Source organism: Lolium rigidum, chromosome 3 (assembly GCF_022539505.1).
Source record: "Lolium rigidum isolate FL_2022 chromosome 3, APGP_CSIRO_Lrig_0.1, whole genome shotgun sequence".
Lineage (NCBI taxonomy): Eukaryota > Viridiplantae > Streptophyta > Magnoliopsida > Poales > Poaceae > Lolium > Lolium rigidum.
Window position 1 is genome coordinate 160,166,714 of NC_061510.1, and position 19,530 is coordinate 160,186,243.

Sequence of the window (19,530 nt, forward strand, 5' to 3'; positions counted from 1 at the left end):
GCGCGGTTGGAGATGCCCTAAGTCGGTTAAGAGTAGATATGGATCGTGTTCTTTTTTTTCTCCTTTTGAGTAGACAAGGCAATGTGAACTTTTTTTTGACAACTTTTTTTTTTTGAGTTTGTGTGATGTACGAGTAGTATGCGTTTCCTTTTTTTTTTGACAATAGTAGTATGGGTTTCCTTGTTCTAACCAAATTCGAATTCGTCGCGCTTTCCCTTGTACTAATAGCCGACGAATCACCAATGTTGGCGTGCGGCCCGGCCCGACTCCTCCCGTCTTCTCTTCGCGAGCCGCGGCCTCGCAAACAGAGGACAAACCTCCCAAATCCCGACGAAACCCTAACCCTAGATCCCCCGCCCGCCATGGATCTCCTCCAGTCCTACTCTCCAGGCGACGCATCGTCGCCGGAGGACGAGTCGCTCTCCTCGCCGGACTCCTCCCCACTCCGCCTCCCCACCAAGTCCGCCGCCCCCGCCGTCGACGAGACCGCGCTCGCGCTGTCCGTCGCCGCCTCCACCTCCCGCCCGCTCGACCCCTCGGTCCACCTCGTCCCCTTCAACCCCACCGCCGACCAGCTCTGGGCGCCCGTCCTCGGGCCCCAGCACCCGCACGCGCCCATCTCGTCCGCCTCCGGCCACCGCAACCACAAGCTCGGCCACGTCGAGGACGCCGCGCTGCTCCCCTTCCTCTTCGACGAGCAGTACAACACCTTCCACCGCTTCGGCTACGCCTCCGACCCCTCGGGCCTCCAGATCATCGGCGACGCGCAGGCCGCCAACCCCGACACCGTCTACAACCTGCCCCCCTCCGAGCACAAGCGCCGCCGCATCCAGTCCAAGGAGGACAACCAGGAGCCCGTGCCCCCGGAGGCCGACAACCCCGCAGCCGACGAGTGGGTCGTCCACAACAAGAAGAGCCCCTGGGCCGGCGTTCGGGAGGGCCCGCCCGTGGAGCTCACGGACGAGCAGAAGCAGTACGCGGAGGCGCATGCCGCCAAGAAGGCCGAGAAGGAGGCGCGCGGCGAAGGGAAGGAGAAGACGGAGGTGGTGGCCAAGACCACCTTCCACGGGAAGGAGGAGAAGGACTACCAGGGACGATCGTGGATCACTCCGCCCAAGGACGCCAAGGCGGCCAACGAACGCTGCTATATTCCCAAGAGGTGTGTGCACGAGTGGGTTGGGCACACCAAGGGGGTCTCAGCCATCAGATTTTTCCCAAAGTATGGCCATCTGCTGCTGTCTGCTAGTATGGATTGCAAGATTAAAATCTGGGATGTGCTCGAGTCCAAGACGTGTATGCGGACCTACATGGGGCACAACAAGGCGGTGAGGGATATATCGTTCTGCAGCGACGGCAGCAAGTTCTTGAGCGCTGGGTATGACAGGAATATTCAGTACTGGGATACGGAGACTGGGCAGGTGATATCCACCTTCTCTACCGGGAAGGTCCCTTATGTCGTGAAGCTCAATCCTGATGAAGATAAGCAGAATATTCTCCTCGCTGGGATGAGTGACAAGAAGATTGTGCAGTGGGATATGAGGTCAGGGGAGATCACGCAAGAGTATGATCAGCATTTGGGGGCGGTCAACACCATCACTTTTGTAGATAATAATAGGAGGTTTGTGACCTCTAGCGACGACAAGTCGCTTCGCGTGTGGGAGTATGGTATCCCCGTGGTGATTAAGTATATCAGTGAGCCACACATGCACTCCATGCCGTCTATTGCTGTACACCCCAACTCAAACTGGCTGGCAGCGCAGAGCTTGGATAACCAGATTCTGATATACAGCACCAAGGAAAGGTTTCAACTTAATAAGAAGAAGAGGTTTGCGGGCCACATTGTGGCAGGTTATGCTTGTCAGGTGAGCTTCTCACCTGATGGCAGGTTTGTCATGTCAGGAGATGGTGAAGGTAGTTGCTGGTTCTGGGACTGGAAAAGCTGCAGGAGATTCAAGACCCTCAAGTGCCACAATGGAGTTTGCATTGGGTGTGAGTGGCATCCACTGGAGACTAGCAAGGTTGCAACCTGTGGATGGGATGGCGTAATCAAATACTGGTAAGTTGACAAGATAAACATATGCCAATACATTATTTTTGTTCTGCTGCTGTTGTGAACATATGCCTATACATTATTTTTATTCTGCTGCTGTTGTGATGATTGGTTATACTTGTACAGCTGCTCCGTTTGTGTTCAAAATAAAATACATGGCTTTGTTGCAGTTAATGTTCCTTGTAAGAATTCAACTATCACAGGATTATGCATTTTACCCACTGATCTATGCTCATACTGCTAAAATAAATATGAATTACTCCCTTTGTTCAGTATTATAAAATGATTTAGATATTTTGTTGTGGACTAGATACAGACTGAAATGAGTGAACCTACACACTGAAACAAGTCTAGATACATGCATTTTCGGAAAAAAAAAACTAAAACATCTTATAATAGTGAACGGAGGGAGTAGATGATAGATTCTCACCCCATCCATAAGAACTGGGTAAATTTAAAATTTGGCTTATGCTGGTTGGTTGGGTGCAAAACTGGGCCTATACTTGTTAGTAGATTGTATGTTAGTTTTTTTTATAACTTTTATGCAATAGTGTTTCTTCAGCTGACTGCCAATGGATTCTCATTGCAACCTGCAGATCTGTTAATGCATTGCTTTTCTTTTCTGGCAAATTTCTGTTATGTAAATATACCTTGACAGTTTGATGACGGTTGAGTTTATTACATTGCAAGAATAACTATTTTATTTATCTTTTTTGTTCTTCCCTAAGTTTTGTTAGAATGTTGTCTGTCTAAACTATTGGAGGTTAATAAATTTCTAAACTTGTGATTTTAAGAAGCTGTATTTCGTTTGTTGACTGATAGACTGTTTTTGGTTTGAGCTTTGTGTTTTTTTTTTCAAATGTTATCTCTTTCTTGTGGTGTGGTACTAACAATTTGATACAACTTGCAGGGATTAAGTTTTGGTGATTTGGACAGAAAGATTGCCCAAGATGCTGGAAGGGATTCATGACAATGAAATTCACAAGGATTCAACTCCAGTAGATACTGTAAGCTCATATGCCTGTCTAGAAAACTTCGATGTCATGAGTGGAAACTGAAAGCAGTATCATATTATCAGCTATAATGTAGCTTGCTGTAATGTTACCCTGTACCATACATATTGCACCACTCAGTTTTGAACCTCACCTTTCACTTCTAGGATTTCAGTAGTTTCAGTGTCTCCATTTTGTTGATGCCAACTTTTGTAGTAATTGAGAATGTTTGTAGTGACGGAATTTTCCCAGATTCTGGGAACTTTACCCTGGGAAATCCCCAGTGGCAATGTCTGTGTGTTCTGTTCGTAACTGAATAATAACTTGATCCCTGAACTATGTTTCCCTTGAATGCTGCTTCTGCTGTGTGCGAGAGGCAACCTTTGGTCTGGGTTTTGCTGCTCCCAGACAATTTGACGCATAGCTTATCTTCCGTGTTCACTAGTTGTTGTACTTTTTTTTTTTTGCTTGGGATTAGGTGTCTGGGAGCCTGGTAGGTGGTAACTTTGTTCACTTAAAGTTTTGGTTGATGTGTCGTCTGTGGAGGCAGAGCATGGTCAATTAGCTATGTGCCTAAGAGCATCCCCACTCGTTGGCGCTCCCCACGCCCAAATCCGGACGAAACAACCGCCGGATTGGACGAAATTAAGTCGTGGGGAGTACCGTATTTCCAGTCGTCCTCCCGGAGTGGCTCGGAGGATGTCGCTGCGGTGGCCCTGGTACCAATTCCTCGTCTCCTCGTCCATCAGTTCCATGTCGCCGCCGCCCATGAGGAACGCCAAGTCTGTGTTCCTCTTCTTCGCCGCCGCCGTCGTCTTCGGCGGGGCGATCCGGACGCCTTGGTTGGCGAGCATCTCCCGCCACCTGCCGTCGAACTTGTCGTTCCTCCCGTCGGCGTGCGACCTCAAGTCGGCCCAACACTTGTCGATCGACGCACCGCATCTGTCGGTGGGATTGTCCGTCCGTTTGAGCTCTTTCGGCTTCTTCGGCCGAGTTCGGGCGCCCTTCCGCCGCGCAAGCCGCCGGAGCGTCGGGGTTGTACTTGCTCGGTCTTGCTCTTCGAGAGGGTCGTGCGAGTTTCCTTCCACTTCTCGCAATTCTCGAGGCGGGAGTAGACGTTGAGGAACTTGAACTGCGGGCCGGTGTCGTCCGTGTACATGTCCAAAGCTCGGCGCAGGCGGGGAAAAAAGAGCACGGCGATACGGGTCGGGTAACGACGATGTACCTCGGTGATGCGGGGTCGGCGGAGCATACCTTTTGCTCCAAGTCGTGGCCGCTGATCGGCCGTTTGTCGACCTCCTCCTGTATGCCGTGCCATTTGCCGCACGCCGTCTGCATGATCCCCCAATGGGTGGCCATTGCCTTGTCTCCCCGGTACACGTTCATGTTCGTCTTGTTGAAGTAGGGATCGACGAGTTTGCGTTCCTCGTACGCCTGCCTCACTCGAAGCCGGTATGTGTCGAACGGCCGATTGGCCCCGATTATGCCGTTCGTGGACACGGTCATCCAAGCTTCGGCGAGGCACTCCTCTTCCTTCGGCGTCCATTTGATACGCGGTTCGGCGGGCGGCGAGTCCTTCTTCCTCTTCTTCTTCCCCTCGACGGGTTGGCGGCGGCTTGAGTTGGCTCTTCTTCTTCCTCGTCTTCTTCTTCGACGGCTTGGCTTCCGTCGGCAACATCCTCCCGATGCTCGTTGCGCGTCGCCACAGCTGCCGTCGCCCTCGTCTCCTCTTGCGTGAAGAACACCGGGCACGCAGCGGCGGCGGCCATGAAGAACCCCGGGCTCGCAGCGGCGGCCATGGAGCCGGAGGTGATCATCTCGTGGATCTCCTCTTCGTTCGGCGCCGCCGTCGCACCGAATGGGAGCGGCCCTCGTCGCAGGGCCGGCGAGGTGTCCTCGAACAGGCCGCCGCCGCCGACGTCAAGCTCGGGCGGCGACGTCGTGGACACTGGACGGTTGGACGTAGGCGCCCTCTTGGAACACGGCGGTCGGCGACGGCGAGTACAACGAAGGGGAGAAGGACGACGGGAAGCTGGTTGTACCTTGCGTCGGCCATTGGCCGGGAACATGCTTGCCGCCGCTCATGGCCATGCTGATCATCCTCGCTTGTTCGTCTGGGCCGCCGCCGCCCTCTTGACGGCGGCTCTTTTCACCCTCTCCGCCACGGCGCTTGTTTCCACCTCACGCCGTTTCTCGTCCGCCGCCCGCTCGGCGTTCGACATGCCCGGCGGCTTCGTCTTCTTCGCCCGCGTCTTCCTCGCCGGCGCCTTCGGCGGCATTGTGGTGGACGAGAAGACGAGGAGGAGAGTGGTGGTGGACGAGAAGACGCCGCCGGGAACTGGAGCTGGAAGACGAGGAGATTGGGGAATTTCGGCGGGAGAGAATGGGGATATGCAAGCAAATTGGAGGGAAAATCGACAGGATTTGGTTTTCCAGTCGCCGACTACGCGGGTCCACACGACGTTTCGCGCCAAAATCTTTCGTCCGGAGTCCCCGAGCGCGCCCCGGGGGGCCGGGGATGGCGTGGGCTCGCCGGATGGATGAAGGGCCAAATCCGGACGAGAACGAGGAACCGGGGGCGCGACTGGGTCGAATTTCGCCGTCCGGATGGAAAAAACGTCGCTCGGGGGTCTCGTCGGGGGGACGAGTGGAGATGCTCTAAGCATCAAGAACAAAGAAACATTAAAAGGACATGTCCAAAAAAAGTTCCAAGTTACAGTTTGGGTTTGAAGTTTGAGTAGCTCTGTCATGGAAATCCAACTTTCTTAGTATTTTTTTTTACAATAAACTATTTGATTCGAGGACTGTCATAGTAATTTTGGACTATGTAAATCTTTGAGAATTTTGTTGATGCTAGTTGTTTGATTTGTAGGGTTGGATCCCATAGGAATAGTTTCTAGGGAGTCCATGTACTGGAGATGCTTTGTTTTTCCTGTGATAAAATCAAACAAACTTTGGTGCATATGTAGGATGAAAGTGAGCTCACATTTGCAATCCTATGTTTTTAGAACGATGCAAATCACTCTCGAGTTTCTTAGAGGATTGTTAGAAAAAGACTTGCTACCTTTATTATTAATAAAAGCAACAGATGGCATGCTGTTCTGGATAGAAACCCTTGATCGCTGTCGACCAACATTCATCAGATGAGATAAAAGAAAACGTCAACTCGTGAGGTGCTGTCATTCAATTGTGGATCACTCCATCGTCGGCAGCTGTGTGAACCGTCAGATCCGTACGGACGGGTCGAGACACAGGACAAAACACGGTGCAGGCGTGTCGAGGTCGGCATGGCATAGCACCGCGCAGCCGCGTCGCAATCGTTGAAACGCCACAAGCAAGGAAGCAAAATGAAATAAAAATGATTCCCCACTTTCCTGGCTTCCAAGGTCAAAAACCCCACGGGTGAATCTATTCAGATATACGCACACGTATCACCCCTCGATCCCCTCAAACTCCTTGGTTGCCACACTTGTCCATTGTAATTTGGCATCTTCTTTTCCCCTCCCCATCGACTGATGCAATCGCAATGCCCCACAATTTGTATATGCTTTCCTTGCCCCCTGCAAGGCAAATCCAAACTTTCTACCCATGCAACCTTTCTAGTTTGTAGGACATCTTTTCTCGTGGATTTCACATTGCCCGCTATATATCTCCTGCCAACAACACAACAAGCTCAGAGAGAGAGAAGATCATACATACATATACCACTGCTGGTTGGTCAGCAGAAACCCAGGTAGCTTAGCTAATATTATTATTAGAGCATGGGGTCGTCGTCTGCGGCGGTGCAAGCGGTGGTGCTGCTGTGGCTGGCGGTGGTGTTCCGGGCGCGGCCCGTGGAGGCGCTGGCGGCCAACTGGGGTACCCGCGCGCGGCACCCGCTTCCCGGCGACATCACCGTTCGCCTGCTCAAGGACAACGGCTTCGACAAGGCCAAGCTCTTCGAGGCCGACCCGGCCGCTCTACAGGCGCTTGGCCACTCCGGCATCCAGGTCATGCTGGGCCTCCCCAACGAGCTGCTCGCGTCCGTGGCCGGCAACGTCGCCGCCGCCGAGCAGTGGGTGCAGCAGAACGTCTCCAACTACGTCTCCAAGTACGGCGTCGACATCCGGTACGTGGCGGTGGGCAACGAGCCCTTCCTCAAGTCCTACAAGGGCATGTTCGAGGCCGCCACGCTCCCCGCCGTGCAGAACGTGCAGGCGGCGCTCGTCAAGGCCGGCCTCGCGCGCCAGGTGCGCATCACCGTCCCGCTCAACGCCGACGTCTACGAGTCGCTCGACGGCCGCCCCTCCTCGGGCGACTTCCGCCCGGACATCACCACGCTCATGACCGACCTCGTCCGCTTCCTCCTCGACAGCGGCGGCGTGCTCGCCATCAACATCTACCCGTTCCTCTCCCTGGACGCCGACGCCAACTTCCCCCGCGACTACGCCTACTTCCCGGCCCCCGGCGCCCCGCCGTCGCAGGCCAGCGTGCAGGACGGCAACGTGCTCTACACCAACGTCTTCGACGCCAACTACGACACCCTCATCGCCGCGCTCGAGAAGCACGGCCTCGGCAACATCACCGTCGTCGTCGGCGAGATCGGCTGGCCCACCGACGGCGACGCCAACGCCAACGTCGCCAGCGCGCAGCGGTTCAACCAGGGCCTCTTCGACCGCATCGTCGCCGGCAAGGGCACGCCCCGCCGCCCGCAGATGCCCGACGTCTACGTCTTCGCGCTGCTGGACGAGGACAACAAGAGCGTCGACCCGGGCAACTTCGAGCGCCACTGGGGCGTCTTCAACTACGACGGCTCGCCCAAGTACCCGCTCAGCCTCGCCAGCGGCAGGGCCATCGTGCCGGCCAAGGGCGTCAAGTACCTCTCCAAGCAGTGGTGCGTGCTCCGGTCGGACGCCAGCCCCACGGACCCTGCCGTCGTCGGCGCCGTCGGCTACGCCTGCCAGTTCGCCGACTGCACCAGCCTCAGCCCCGGGTCGTCCTGCGGCAGCCTCGACGTGCGCGGCAACATCTCCTACGCATTCAACCAGTTCTTCCAGTCGGCCAACCAGCAGAAGGGCTCCTGCGCCTTCAACAACCTTGCCGTCATCACCACCACCGACCCGTCGCAGGGGACCTGCCGCTTCAGGATAGAGATCGACCCCGGACGCCGCGACCGCACCCACGGCAACTCCGACTCCGCCGCGGCCAGGGCCGCAGCCGCGTGGGGCGCCGTCGTGCTGCTCGCATTGCTTGCCATTGTGGCCGTGTGACACGAGTACATATGACGCTGATAGTTCAGTCATCAGCTAGAGAGGACCAATCAATTCTTTCGTTCTATCTTCGCTTCTTTAAACAGGGGCAACTGAACTAACGACTAAGTTCAGAGCATGATGGTAGATTTTATTTACCTGTCAAGCTCGTTCAGAAGGGATTATTGTTGTGTATATTTATTTGTCAGTGATGATTCTTTCGGATGTATATACATGAATGTTACATAGTTGCAGACGCTGATAGTATCCTTTAATTCGGTATGTACATGATACTTTCTTCTATCAATCTCTGTTGTGTTGATGGCTCAGCCTTGAGGGTTCGTAATTCAGATCAAGTACACAATAACTTCAGTGTTGCATTGCGGGATGATTGTTTACGTGCTATCATTACGGGACAAAAGAAAAACAATCAAATGTGTGACCTCGGTGAAATGAGGGTTGGCAAAACAACAATTCTAGATGACAGTGGTTTATCAATCCAGGTCACTGCAACGCCAAGCAATCTCTGTACCTCTGCTCAACTCAAAACTTCTTTAGGAGACGTACACCATCTTCCCTTAGAACTTGTAGTTACTGTGATCCTCATGCCGGAGAGAATCGCTGCCGCCACGGAGCACGCCTGATCTCTGCACAAGACGGACCAGCGACTGCACGACCTCCGACATCGGTGGCCTAAACTCCGGCTCAGGCTGTTTTTTCGTTTGGAAGTGAATAGATGATCAGCACCAAAGAAGAACAGAGATTGTGAGGGAGGAAGAAAAAACAGCATCTACCTGGACACAAAGTGCGATCGCGTCTGCGAAACGAGAGAGAGATTTAGCAGGGTACAGCCCCTCCATTGCTGGATCAACCATCTGATCCAGCGCTTCGATGTCGTGCAGCTGCGGCGTGGCCCATCGTACTAGTGACTGCTGTGACCATTGCAGGGAGCTGCAAAGGGTTCAAAAAACAACAACAGTCAGTTCTTTATATGCAGGACCAGGAGTGAATCTGTTCTCGTTTCCAGAATATTGGTTTTCATGCACCTAACCAGTTCATACAAAAGTATATTCTGTCAGATAATTGCACAAATATAGCACAAAGGTATACAACTGTAGCACAAATATCTGTATGTATGTTCACCTGTCAAATGCTTTGCGGCCAGTGAGGAGCTCTAGCATCACCACTCCAAAACTGTACACGTCACTCTTTTCGGAGTACTGACCGGACATGGTCACCTCTGGAGCTCTATATCCTGAATTGTCATCTGATTCCTGAAGTTGACATTGTATAAGAACAGAGATAATTATGTACAAGATCATATTTCTTTCAGAAAAACTTTCTGATCACCTGGAGCTCATGGTTTGGAATGAGATCAGCAAACCCACAATCTGATAGATGAGGATTAAGCTCGTCATCCAGTAGTATGTTAGCTGACTTGAAATTCTTATGGATGACAGGCGGCAAGTAAGTTTCGTGCAGATATCTGAAAAGCAACACATATTCAGTTCCAGCAGCAGCACCTAAGCTCCGTACACTAGCAGTAACTCTTTTACGTTGTGGTTGTAATGTTTTCGTTATGCTTCGTAATGGTGAAAAAAATTCAGTTTCAGCACAAAAAAATTACTTTACTCGAGGGATCTCCCTCACTTACTCTAATGCCCTCGCAGACCCTAGCGCAATCTTGACGCGGCTATTCCAGGATAATGGTTTGTCGTATCCACCCGACAGGTGAAGGAAGTCATGGAGAGAACCATTTCTGTAATAATCATATGCCAGCAAGCATTGTCCATGCTCGGAGCAGTAGCCATCTAGCTCACAGAGGTTAGGGTGATTTAGCTTCGAAATGTTTGCGACCAGCTCAATGAAGAAATCAGATGGATTGCTTGGGAGGGCAGAGAAATTGATTTTCTTCACGGCCAGAACCTGAAAGTAGCAATAAGAACATAAGGCTGCAACGACTAATTTAACTAGTACAAGTTTTCAGGGAAAAAATAGCAAACTACACTGGATTTTAAATCATCCTGAAATTGACACACAGTGGAATACTATAAAATGTAAACCAAATTCTATCATATGATGTATGTTTAATGTCAAATACTGTAAAATGTAAACCAATACTAGCATAAGGCCGCGATGATTTTCTAACTCTAATTTTGCAGGGCAAAGGTTAATTATCCGTGGATTATGCACCACCATAAAAATCTGAAATTGACATAACACGGAGAAAGCTGTAAAATGTAAACCAATACTTTCATATAATCTATAGTCATACTACATGCCAAATCGGGCATCGTACAGAAAGTATATTGTCTGTCTGAGATTCTGGGTACTCTACTGCCTAGTGCCTAGGAGGCTAGGATCTTGATGTTCACAGTCGGCACTGATACTAAACTTTTTGAAGGACTAAAGAATCGGTGTTCTTATGTGATCACGTCTGAGGAATTAACTGAACATAACCTCTGCGGCGGTGCAGGTATATCTGTGCTTTTCCTACTCTCCATGCCAAAAAATATGTGTGCTTTTCATTTTGACAAAGTGAACTATATACCTTCTGATCTGAGAATTGCCCTCTATAAACCCGCCCGAAAGCGCCTTCACCAATAAGACTGTCAGCACTGAAGCTCTCGGTCGCCACCTGGAGATCTGCCACCGTGTATACAGTCGCTCTGATGGAAGAGAGGTTTGTCGTCTTCGTCGCGACCGACTTGTTCATGCGATCATTTTCGTCCGAGGACCTTTGCAAGTCGATTTTCGAAGGAGGTTTCAAGTTCATGGAGACGGTCCTCTGCAATCCTTCCTTCCCAGCTGGCGAGACAATGTCCATGGGCCTGAGCACTGAACAACAATGCATCGTTAAGATGTCAGAGAAGAGAAAGCACACATACATTTTAGAAGATCACATAATGATTCTTCAGTAGCGAGAGGATGTAACTAGACTTACGCTTAAATTTTCCTGAAGCAAGAGGGGCCAGAGGCACATCCTTTTCAGGATCTCCTCCCTGCCGAGGCCTCATATATTTCCTCTTGATAAAAAAGAAGGAAACCATTGCGCCCAGAACCAGCAGAGATATGACGATTCCGGCGACTGCCCCACCTCCAACCTTCCTCTTACCACCATCACTGCCGCTAACATTACCGCCATTGCTTCCACTTGGTAGATTATTGTTACTATCACTGTTACTGTCACTAGGACTGCCTGTCGAAGAAGGTTGTGGCGAAGGAGTGGTCTGCGATGTCGGTGCAGGTGGTGCCGAAGGGCTGTTGCTGAAGGAATTCCCACTCGTCCTACAGTACAAATCCTGAATTATTGCTCTCATCTCTACAATTGCCAGAATGCGACAGGCCGACAAAAAAGGGCAGTACAGATGCTTACTGAAGAATTCCTATTGTCTTCAACTTTTCAGGAATCCAACCACTGAATTGGTTGTTTGCAACATTGCTGAGAATAGTAGTAATACTTGGATCATCAATAATGAGAAGGCATAGAAAGATCTTAGGTGGTGGCAAGTGCATCAACTTACAGGTCAGTCAGAGGGAGATCAGAGAGGATGCCTATTGTGCCGGTAAACTGGTTGTTCTGCAAATAACTGACAACAGGGCATGCATTTTTGTTTAAGTATAAGCACTTTCTTTAACTTATTGCACCAGGAACCCCTAGATAATCATATTAAAAGCATGTCCTTACAGAGTGGTTAAAGTTTTCAAGGAGCTGAAGCTTTCTGGAAGAGTGCCAGAAAATGTGTTGTCTGAGAGGTCCCTGCAATGATTAGTAGTCACAGTTTGAGTTTACCAGTGATTTGTTAAATCTGGGAATATAAAGATATGGAAACATATAGTAGGTCAACAATAAATTGGTAGTTCACTTAAATATACATAAAGAAACACTCACAATGTTGTTAAGTTGGTGAGTTGGTTGAACACAACATTGACGTTGGATATCTGATTATGGCCAAGTTTTCTACATCAAAAGAGAGCGGCGTGATTGGTTTAGATCTTATCAGTTGTTTACAAAAATTGACTAAAATATGAAATGAACAGGTAACCTACAAAAACCTAAGTGCGGCCATGTGTGAAATGGAGTAAGGTAAAGTCCCCGTAAAGTTGTTACCCTCAAGATTTCTGCAGGTCAATTAGTTATTTGTCAGAACTAAGATAATGAATACAAAGACAATTACTGAGCTGCCAGTATGATCATAAGTTCAAAACTTACAGTATCTCAAGATTGGGAGGCAGATTATAAGGGATGTCACCACCTCCGAGATTATTGTTGCTCATATCACTGTGGGAGCCGAAGTAAAAAATCGATCAAAACAACGGTGGTAAAAGGCAGATATTTATACCATGTAAAGGCATCATTTTTTTTTCACTAACAGCTCAACTAATGCAGTGAGGATATTCATGTTGTATCCCAAAGTTCCCCTGAGCCCCATGCTGGGTAATTTTCTGTGACAATTTAGAACAAGCAAAAAGCGTGTGAGAACAACAGGAAAGTTTAGAAGCCAGGGACTGGACAAAATGGGCGTGTCTACTTCAGAGCTGTCGCCTCACATTGTTATCACTCTTGAATTAGAGCATGTGATCCCAAGCCAGAACTGGCCACACGGGTCGCCGTTCTGCGAGGCCCAGTTCGTGAGCTGCGATGGCGAGTTCAAGGTTGTGTACATGGTCTTGAGGGCAGTCGCTGAATAGGCAGAGACATCAACTGAGACAGGATGACAGATAAGGAAAGATGAATAATTTCAATTAATTAAACAGCTATGGCGAGGGCCTTCCTGCTCCTGCTTCCCTATAATGCTGAGCATGCCAGTAAATACAGGTATCTTGAAAACAAATGCATGAATAGTTTAAATAATCAAGCTCTGAAATTGCCAATACTTTGAACTCGGAAGTTAGGGAAACAACTTCCAACACCAAGAACCTAACCTTTCAGCAATCCAATGCAAGAAAAGAAAAAGGTGGATTAGCTAACCACAATTCTGCATTAAAAATAACTCTATTCTTGCTAGTTATTTAGATAGGACAAACAACCCACCGGAATTATTCTGACCAAGTAGAATGCCCCTGCCAAACTAATGGCGTTTTATCACTTCCAAGCCACATTCCCAATTAGTTCCATACTAAATAGTAATAATTTTGGCCACCTGAAGTAAGAAAAGTCAAAGAAGAATGGGAAAGGTGCACGAGGAACTGGATAGGCCATCAATTTGCCATCAACTCATGGGAGAAGATGATGATTAGTCACAGACTTTTAAAAAGATGACATGCGTTATTTCAGCTACCATGAACTAGAACGCATCAGGATTTCCACAGCAGCGAAGTAGAGATGTCTCAAAGCAAGCACTAATAGCAGAAAATGCAAAACAAATACTACAGTACAGTTTCTTGCTAGCTGAAGTGATCAATAGCAGGAAAATACCTCTGAATTATGATGCACTTTTGGGAAGATGAATGCATGATAATAATAAAAAAGATCACTAACCATCGTCTGAGTTAGTGTCGGCGGTGACCTCAATGAAGGCAGTGGCCAAGAGCAACACCGCCACTCCGGCAATGCCCATCGCCATGCCTGAAGGCTGAAGCTCCTGCAAATTCTGTAACTGCTCGCCTTCAAGTGTGAGATATTCTTTTGCAGAACTCCCAACGAAGAAGACGAGGGAAAGAAATATCCTCCCCTTTTGTTCACTTCTCCCAGAGCAAAACTCTCTCTCTCTCTCTCTCTCTCTCTCTCTCTCTCTCTCTCTCTCTCTCTATTACATATATAGTGCTGCATTTTTTCTGTGAGAGAGTGTTGTGAGTTGTGACTTAGAATTAGGAAAAGCAGATGGGACTTAATAAGGACCTTTTCACAGTCCAATCATAATTAAGGTTTAATGATAAGTGAGTCATTTGTGCAGATCTCTTTTACAGAAAATGAAAAAAGTGCATTCGAGCCTCTAAAGAAAATAAAAGTATAAGAACCAGCAAGAACTTTGTCATGATTCTTTTTTAATAAGTATGTCATCAGTCCTGCGGAAATTAAAACACAAGTAATATTAGTTTGGTTTGGAAATAAAACTGTGTGACTTTTCTCCATTAATACTCACTTTTGTTATTTTACTGTCGAGTGTTTTCGTTTCCCGCCAGAGTAAATTTTTTCTTGCAATGGATCATCTTTGAGATTCGTACATTGTTTTGCTTTTTTTTTTCTTTGCTCGCGTTTTCTACTTTTTTTCTCCGGGACTGCAGACTCGGTGCTGGTTTTATCGATACGTAATATATTTTTGATGTATATATAGTGTTCCTACGTTTAGATGTAAATTAAAATTTTGCTAACGCGTATAAACAATGGTCATACATGTAAATTACTATATTATCATTTAATACGTATTTACATGTAAATTACAATTTTTTCTGTTAACATTATGTGCAATGGGTCCTACATGTAAATAACTAGGTTTCGGTAAATACATCACACGTGTAAGTTGCTAGCTTCGTCGTCAATATGTATGCATGTACTACAGTCCTAAGTGCAAATTGCTACTAGCTTTTTGTTGTGAAAATTTATAGTATTGTCAGTACCGTACATGCTACTGCTCCCACATGTAAATTACTAGCTTTTCTTACATGTGCACGGAGAGAAAATATCTAGGGATACCGTACATCACATGATAACATGATACCACCGCACAAAATTCAATTTTCTAAGTGACATAAAATTTTAAAATAAGTTTGTGGGTGCTCACAAGATGTGGGTTTACATTCCCTAGAACTTGCGGAACGAATTTCAAAATACATAAAGAGAAATAAAAAAAAATCATTTTTGTGTGAAAAGGACACTCGCATTAAAACAAACATATGACATTATAAAGCACCACAATAAAAATAAAAGTTGCAATGGAAATTTTGAGATACCCTTCATCTTCAACCTCTAGACCGTGTCAACAGCGCGACACCGCCACTCATCCCTAAGCCAGCTTGACGCTATTGGTTGAGGATAGGAAATCGTCAAACGGGTCTAGAATACCACATTCGTCCCAGAGACGAGGAGGAAGAAGTAACCATCGATGAAGCTTCTTGACAACCCGGAGATCCACATAGCCGGAGGAAGTTCCTTGATGGACACATCAATTGCCAAGATTCAAAGAGAATCAACAGATCCGGAACGCAAACCCTCACGGGCAATGGCGGAGCTAGATCATTCAGCAACCGGGTGCCTAGGGATGCCACATCAGATAAAAATCATATTTTACATGATGCATATATGGTGAAAAATGCTTATTTACAAAGAAAACAAATTATACCCGGTGCCATGTGCACCCCCTAACTACAAGTAGCTCCGCCACACTGCTCATGGACCCTTCGTTAACTCTGAGTCGAACGCCCACGAGGTAGAAGAGGTCGAAGAGACCTTATTTCAATACGCTCAAGTTTGCTTTAACAAGTTGAGCTACGTATCTCAGTTTGGCTCCATATACACTCAAGTTTGCTGGGTAACAAAATAGGCAACGTAATCTACTTATTCTGTAGAAAAAAAACGTGACAAATTTTAAATACTAACAACATCACGATCTGTTCCAATATATGATGCATAACAGAAGCGGAAATTTGCAAGTGAAAAGCGCCATGCATAGGCCACTGGTAGAGCAGCATCAGCAGTAATATATGCGGTCCTGCTGAGTCATTTGTAGCCACCGAAATACGAATCGAAAACATGTGAGTAGTAGTGCAACGAGAAATAGAGTAGGGATAATTCTGTAGCTTCGCTCCTAGTACATGAGGGATAGCATGCATACCCATGATCATGACTACACCTAGGAGAAGTTTTTCAAGCGGAGATGATGCGGCCTGCACAACCGCCGCTTGTGCACCAACCGTATCACTGGACGGCCAATATGTTCCCGCAGGAGCTTTTTTGTTGATTCGGTCAGGATACGGTGTTGGTGGTGACAATAAGACGGGCATGGGCACTAGGAATTCAGAATATCATGGGCAGGGCGGCAACTGAGGCACACCGGAGACGACTCATTTTCGTTCTTTCCTCTTAGCGATTATGTGGCTATACGGAGAGACACTGACATGGTCCTATGCACATCGTTCCCTCCAATCTGTATCTGTCGCCTATGTTGTGGCATGATTGGTCTGAATCATCTGAAGAAAATTATACTGGCTTCTGTAGGAGTTATAGTGTTTTCCTGACCATAGGGAACTAAAGTGTTACTACTATATTTAGCTTGCAAAATCATTGTTATATATCTGGAATTTTTTGTTCGTCCCGTTGAAGGTTCACACACATGTTAATTGTTATGGACACAAGAATGAACACAGCTAACGAAAATCAGAGCATCTGGCGGCGCTTTCAATAGCCCTCCCAATCAGGCTATCGGAGTGTCATATTGAAAAACGTAACCCATTAGTTGATGCTCGTGCGTTGCTACGGCTTCTTTTTTTTCTCACATATGTCAATACCATATAATTGACATCATTTGAATATGCAATAAGTACTCCTCTAATTAACTATTTTATATTAAAAAAATGTCCTCCTCGATACTCCTTAGAGTATGTCGTACAATGTATGGAATATTTTTGAGTGCTTCATTTTGATGGTACTTGAGCAAGCGCACCAAAAAATATTTCCTCAGGTCGATAACATTCTGCATAACAATACTTGTCATTAGCACGTATAGTTTTAGTGAAAAAATAGAAAGTGCAGCGTAAAGTACCCACCGTGCATATTGGATGAACCAACTTTTTACCATTCCATGAGAACATAATATAAAAAATGAAATAACCAGACGCTTTCCTGTAGATAAATGACTCGTTATTATCTTAATTACCAAAGAAATTAAACATATGTGTTTTATTCTAGAGATACTCACATGCTTTTTTCGCGAAAACGCAAAAGCCTTGCGTTTCGATGCATTGATAGATAAAGAGGGTTTATGTACAAAGTCCAGAAGAGGGACCAACGCCACGCCATACAACTCAACCCAAAAGACGTAATCTAGGGGAGGAGTTGGCGAAGCCCCCGGGCGCCCGCGTCCGCCCATTGTCGCGCCTCGGCCTTGATGTCACTGACTAAGGAGGCCAACGAGGGGCGCGCGTTGTCGAAGACCGCAGCGTTCCTGTGCTTCCAAATCCACCACGCCGTGAGCATGATGAGTGACGAAGTTCCTTTGCGCAACTGGCGTGGGGAGGTCCGCACCACCAGCGACCACCACTCCGCGAAGTCACCCTCAACCGTCGGAGGCCCCGCGGTAGATCGAATCCACGATAGGACCTCGAACCAAACTGTCCTAGAGAAGGAACAGCCGGTCAGGATGTGCGCCATAGTCTCCAGCGGCCGGTCGCACAGCGGGCATCTTGTCGCGTGGGGCAATCCCCGACGCGCCGGACGCTCACTCGTCCAACATCTCGTCCGGGCAAGCAAGCCGGATGAAGAACTTCACCCTTGGTGGCGCCCAGGATTTCCAGTTGAGCTTCCAGGAGCCTGATAGGATCGCCCCCTGGAAGAGGGCGTCATAGCAGGAGCTGGAGGAATACTGGCCATCCGTCGTCCAACGCCAGACTAACCTGTCTTGATCTGGGGAGAGCACCATGTCCCTGAGCCTAATCCATAGCTGGACATACTGCCATAGAGCCAAGGCGCTCGGTGCGCCCTCGATGTCCGTGATCCAGCTGCGCTCCACCAGCGCCTGCTGCACCGTGCGCCGCTTCCTGAGGCGCTTGGGAATGAGCGCATAAACCTCCGGTGCTAGCTCCCTAATGGACTTGCCATCCAGCCATCTGTCCTCCCAGAAGAGAGCGGACTCGCCGTTGCCCACCACCATAGAAGTGGAGGCAGCGAAGGCGTCCAGCTCGATCTTCGAGAACTGCATGTCGAGCCCACGCCATGGTCGTTGGGGGTCAGTCCGCATCCTCCATAGCCAACGAACCCGAAGGCTGATGGCAGTGCGAGCGAGATCCGGGATCCCTAGCCCCCCAAACCGCAGCGGGCGGCACACCCTCGACCAGTTGACATGGCAGTGACCGCCATTGGCCTCTGCCCTACCGGCCCAAAGGAAGCTTCGCATGATCTTGTTAACCTGTTTCGGCGCCTTCTTGTTGAAGCTTAGCACCATGAGCTGATGCATCGGAATAGCAGCCAGCACCGATCTAACCAGCGCCAAGCGACCTGCCCTGGGCATCATAGACGCTTTCCAGGTAGGTAACTTGTCAGCCAGACGGTCCACCACAGGCTGGAACGCCTCACCCGGTAGCCGACGGATGGAGAGTGGGATGCCGAGGTATTTGACAGGGAAGGGTGCCAACTGGCACTCCATCACCCCGGCAGCGGCATTGGCCACATCCTCCGTGCAGGCAATCGCAGAGACCGAGCATTTGGCGAAGTTGGTGTGCAGGCCTGACGCGTGTCCAAAGAGCTCCAGAATGCCGCGGATAGCGCGCAACTCTGTCTCATCCGGATGGCAGAAGATGACCACATCGTCCGCGTAAAGCGACACCGTTGTGGCCAGTTCCCGCCGTGCCAGGCGCCGCAGAATCCCCAACTCGATCGCCCTAGCCAATGCTCGGTTGAGCGTGTTCATGATCAGCACGAACAAAGACGGCGACAGGGGGTCTCCCTGTCTCAGGCCCCTCCTATGCCAAATGGGGGGACCTGGCTCGCCATTGAGCATCACCCTGGTACTAGCCGTGGACAGGAGGATGGCCACCAGCTCACAGAACCTCGGCCCAAATCCCATCTTTCGGAGGACCTCCACCAGGAACCCCCAAGAGACGGAATCAAAGGCCCGGGCTATGTCGAGCTTGAGCATCACCCGTGGCTCTTTCATCCTGTGCAGGAATCTCGCCGTCTGCTGAACCAACATGAAGTTGTCGTGAATGCACCGCTTGCGAATGAACGCGCATTGGTTGCGATCCACCAGCGACTCCATCCGAGGGGCCAAGCGAGTAGCCAACGTCTTCGCCACGAGCTTGGCGAAGATGTGGATCAGGCTAATTGGCCGGTAATCACCCAAAGCAGCCGCATCCGGGCGCTTGGGCAGCAGGATTAGAAGGGCCTGGTTCAGGCCCTGGAACCCGCGCCCGCACATCGTGAACAACTTATCAAACGCGGCCATGAAGTCCGCCTTCACCGTCCCCCAACAGCTCTGGAGGAACTCAGCCGTAAAGCCATCGGGTCCCGGCGCCTTGCCATGAGGCAAGCGGCGGACCACCTCCCATATCTCACCCTCTGTGAACTCAACCTCAAGCTCGGACAGGTCCTCTGAGTGTGTGCCCA

At 49.2% G+C, this 19,530-nt stretch overlaps 3 protein-coding genes and 1 long non-coding RNA gene across 4 annotated transcripts; 2 read left to right on the forward strand and 2 right to left on the reverse strand.

Annotated features, from left to right (window-relative positions):
* Positions 1 to 269: 269 nt before the first annotated feature.
* On the forward strand, positions 270 to 3,332 carry LOC124702600 (pre-mRNA-processing factor 17). The gene is made up of 2 exons (XM_047234762.1): positions 270 to 2,056; positions 2,961 to 3,332. The coding sequence occupies exons 1-2, from the start codon at positions 363 to 365 to the stop codon at positions 2,965 to 2,967; spliced, it is 1,701 nt and encodes a 566-aa protein (XP_047090718.1). The 5' UTR covers positions 270 to 362; the 3' UTR covers positions 2,968 to 3,332.
* A 3,471-nt stretch (positions 3,333 to 6,803) lies between these two features.
* LOC124695746 (glucan endo-1,3-beta-glucosidase 5) lies at positions 6,804 to 8,291 on the forward strand. Its single transcript, XM_047228564.1, has one exon. The coding sequence runs from the start codon at positions 6,804 to 6,806 to the stop codon at positions 8,289 to 8,291; it is 1,488 nt and encodes a 495-aa protein (XP_047084520.1).
* Positions 8,292 to 8,627: 336 nt separating this feature from the next.
* On the reverse strand, positions 8,628 to 13,990 carry LOC124702599 (protein STRUBBELIG-RECEPTOR FAMILY 7-like). Its single transcript, XM_047234760.1, has 16 exons — positions 13,753 to 13,990; positions 12,822 to 12,954; positions 12,645 to 12,716; positions 12,484 to 12,552; positions 12,321 to 12,392; positions 12,163 to 12,231; positions 11,959 to 12,030; positions 11,795 to 11,860; positions 11,647 to 11,712; positions 11,215 to 11,558; positions 10,822 to 11,108; positions 9,925 to 10,196; positions 9,621 to 9,756; positions 9,414 to 9,544; positions 9,065 to 9,221; positions 8,628 to 8,980 (listed from the first exon to the last, which is right to left on the reverse strand). Exons 1-16 carry the CDS (start codon positions 13,835 to 13,837, stop codon positions 8,849 to 8,851), a joined length of 2,163 nt encoding a protein of 720 aa, XP_047090716.1. The 5' UTR covers positions 13,838 to 13,990; the 3' UTR covers positions 8,628 to 8,848.
* A 1,374-nt stretch (positions 13,991 to 15,364) lies between these two features.
* LOC124702392 lies at positions 15,365 to 15,631 on the reverse strand. Its single transcript, XR_007002445.1, has 2 exons — positions 15,554 to 15,631; positions 15,365 to 15,466 (listed from the first exon to the last, which is right to left on the reverse strand). It is a non-coding gene; the product is annotated as an uncharacterized LOC124702392 (long non-coding RNA).
* Between the last annotated feature and the right edge of the window lie 3,899 nt (positions 15,632 to 19,530).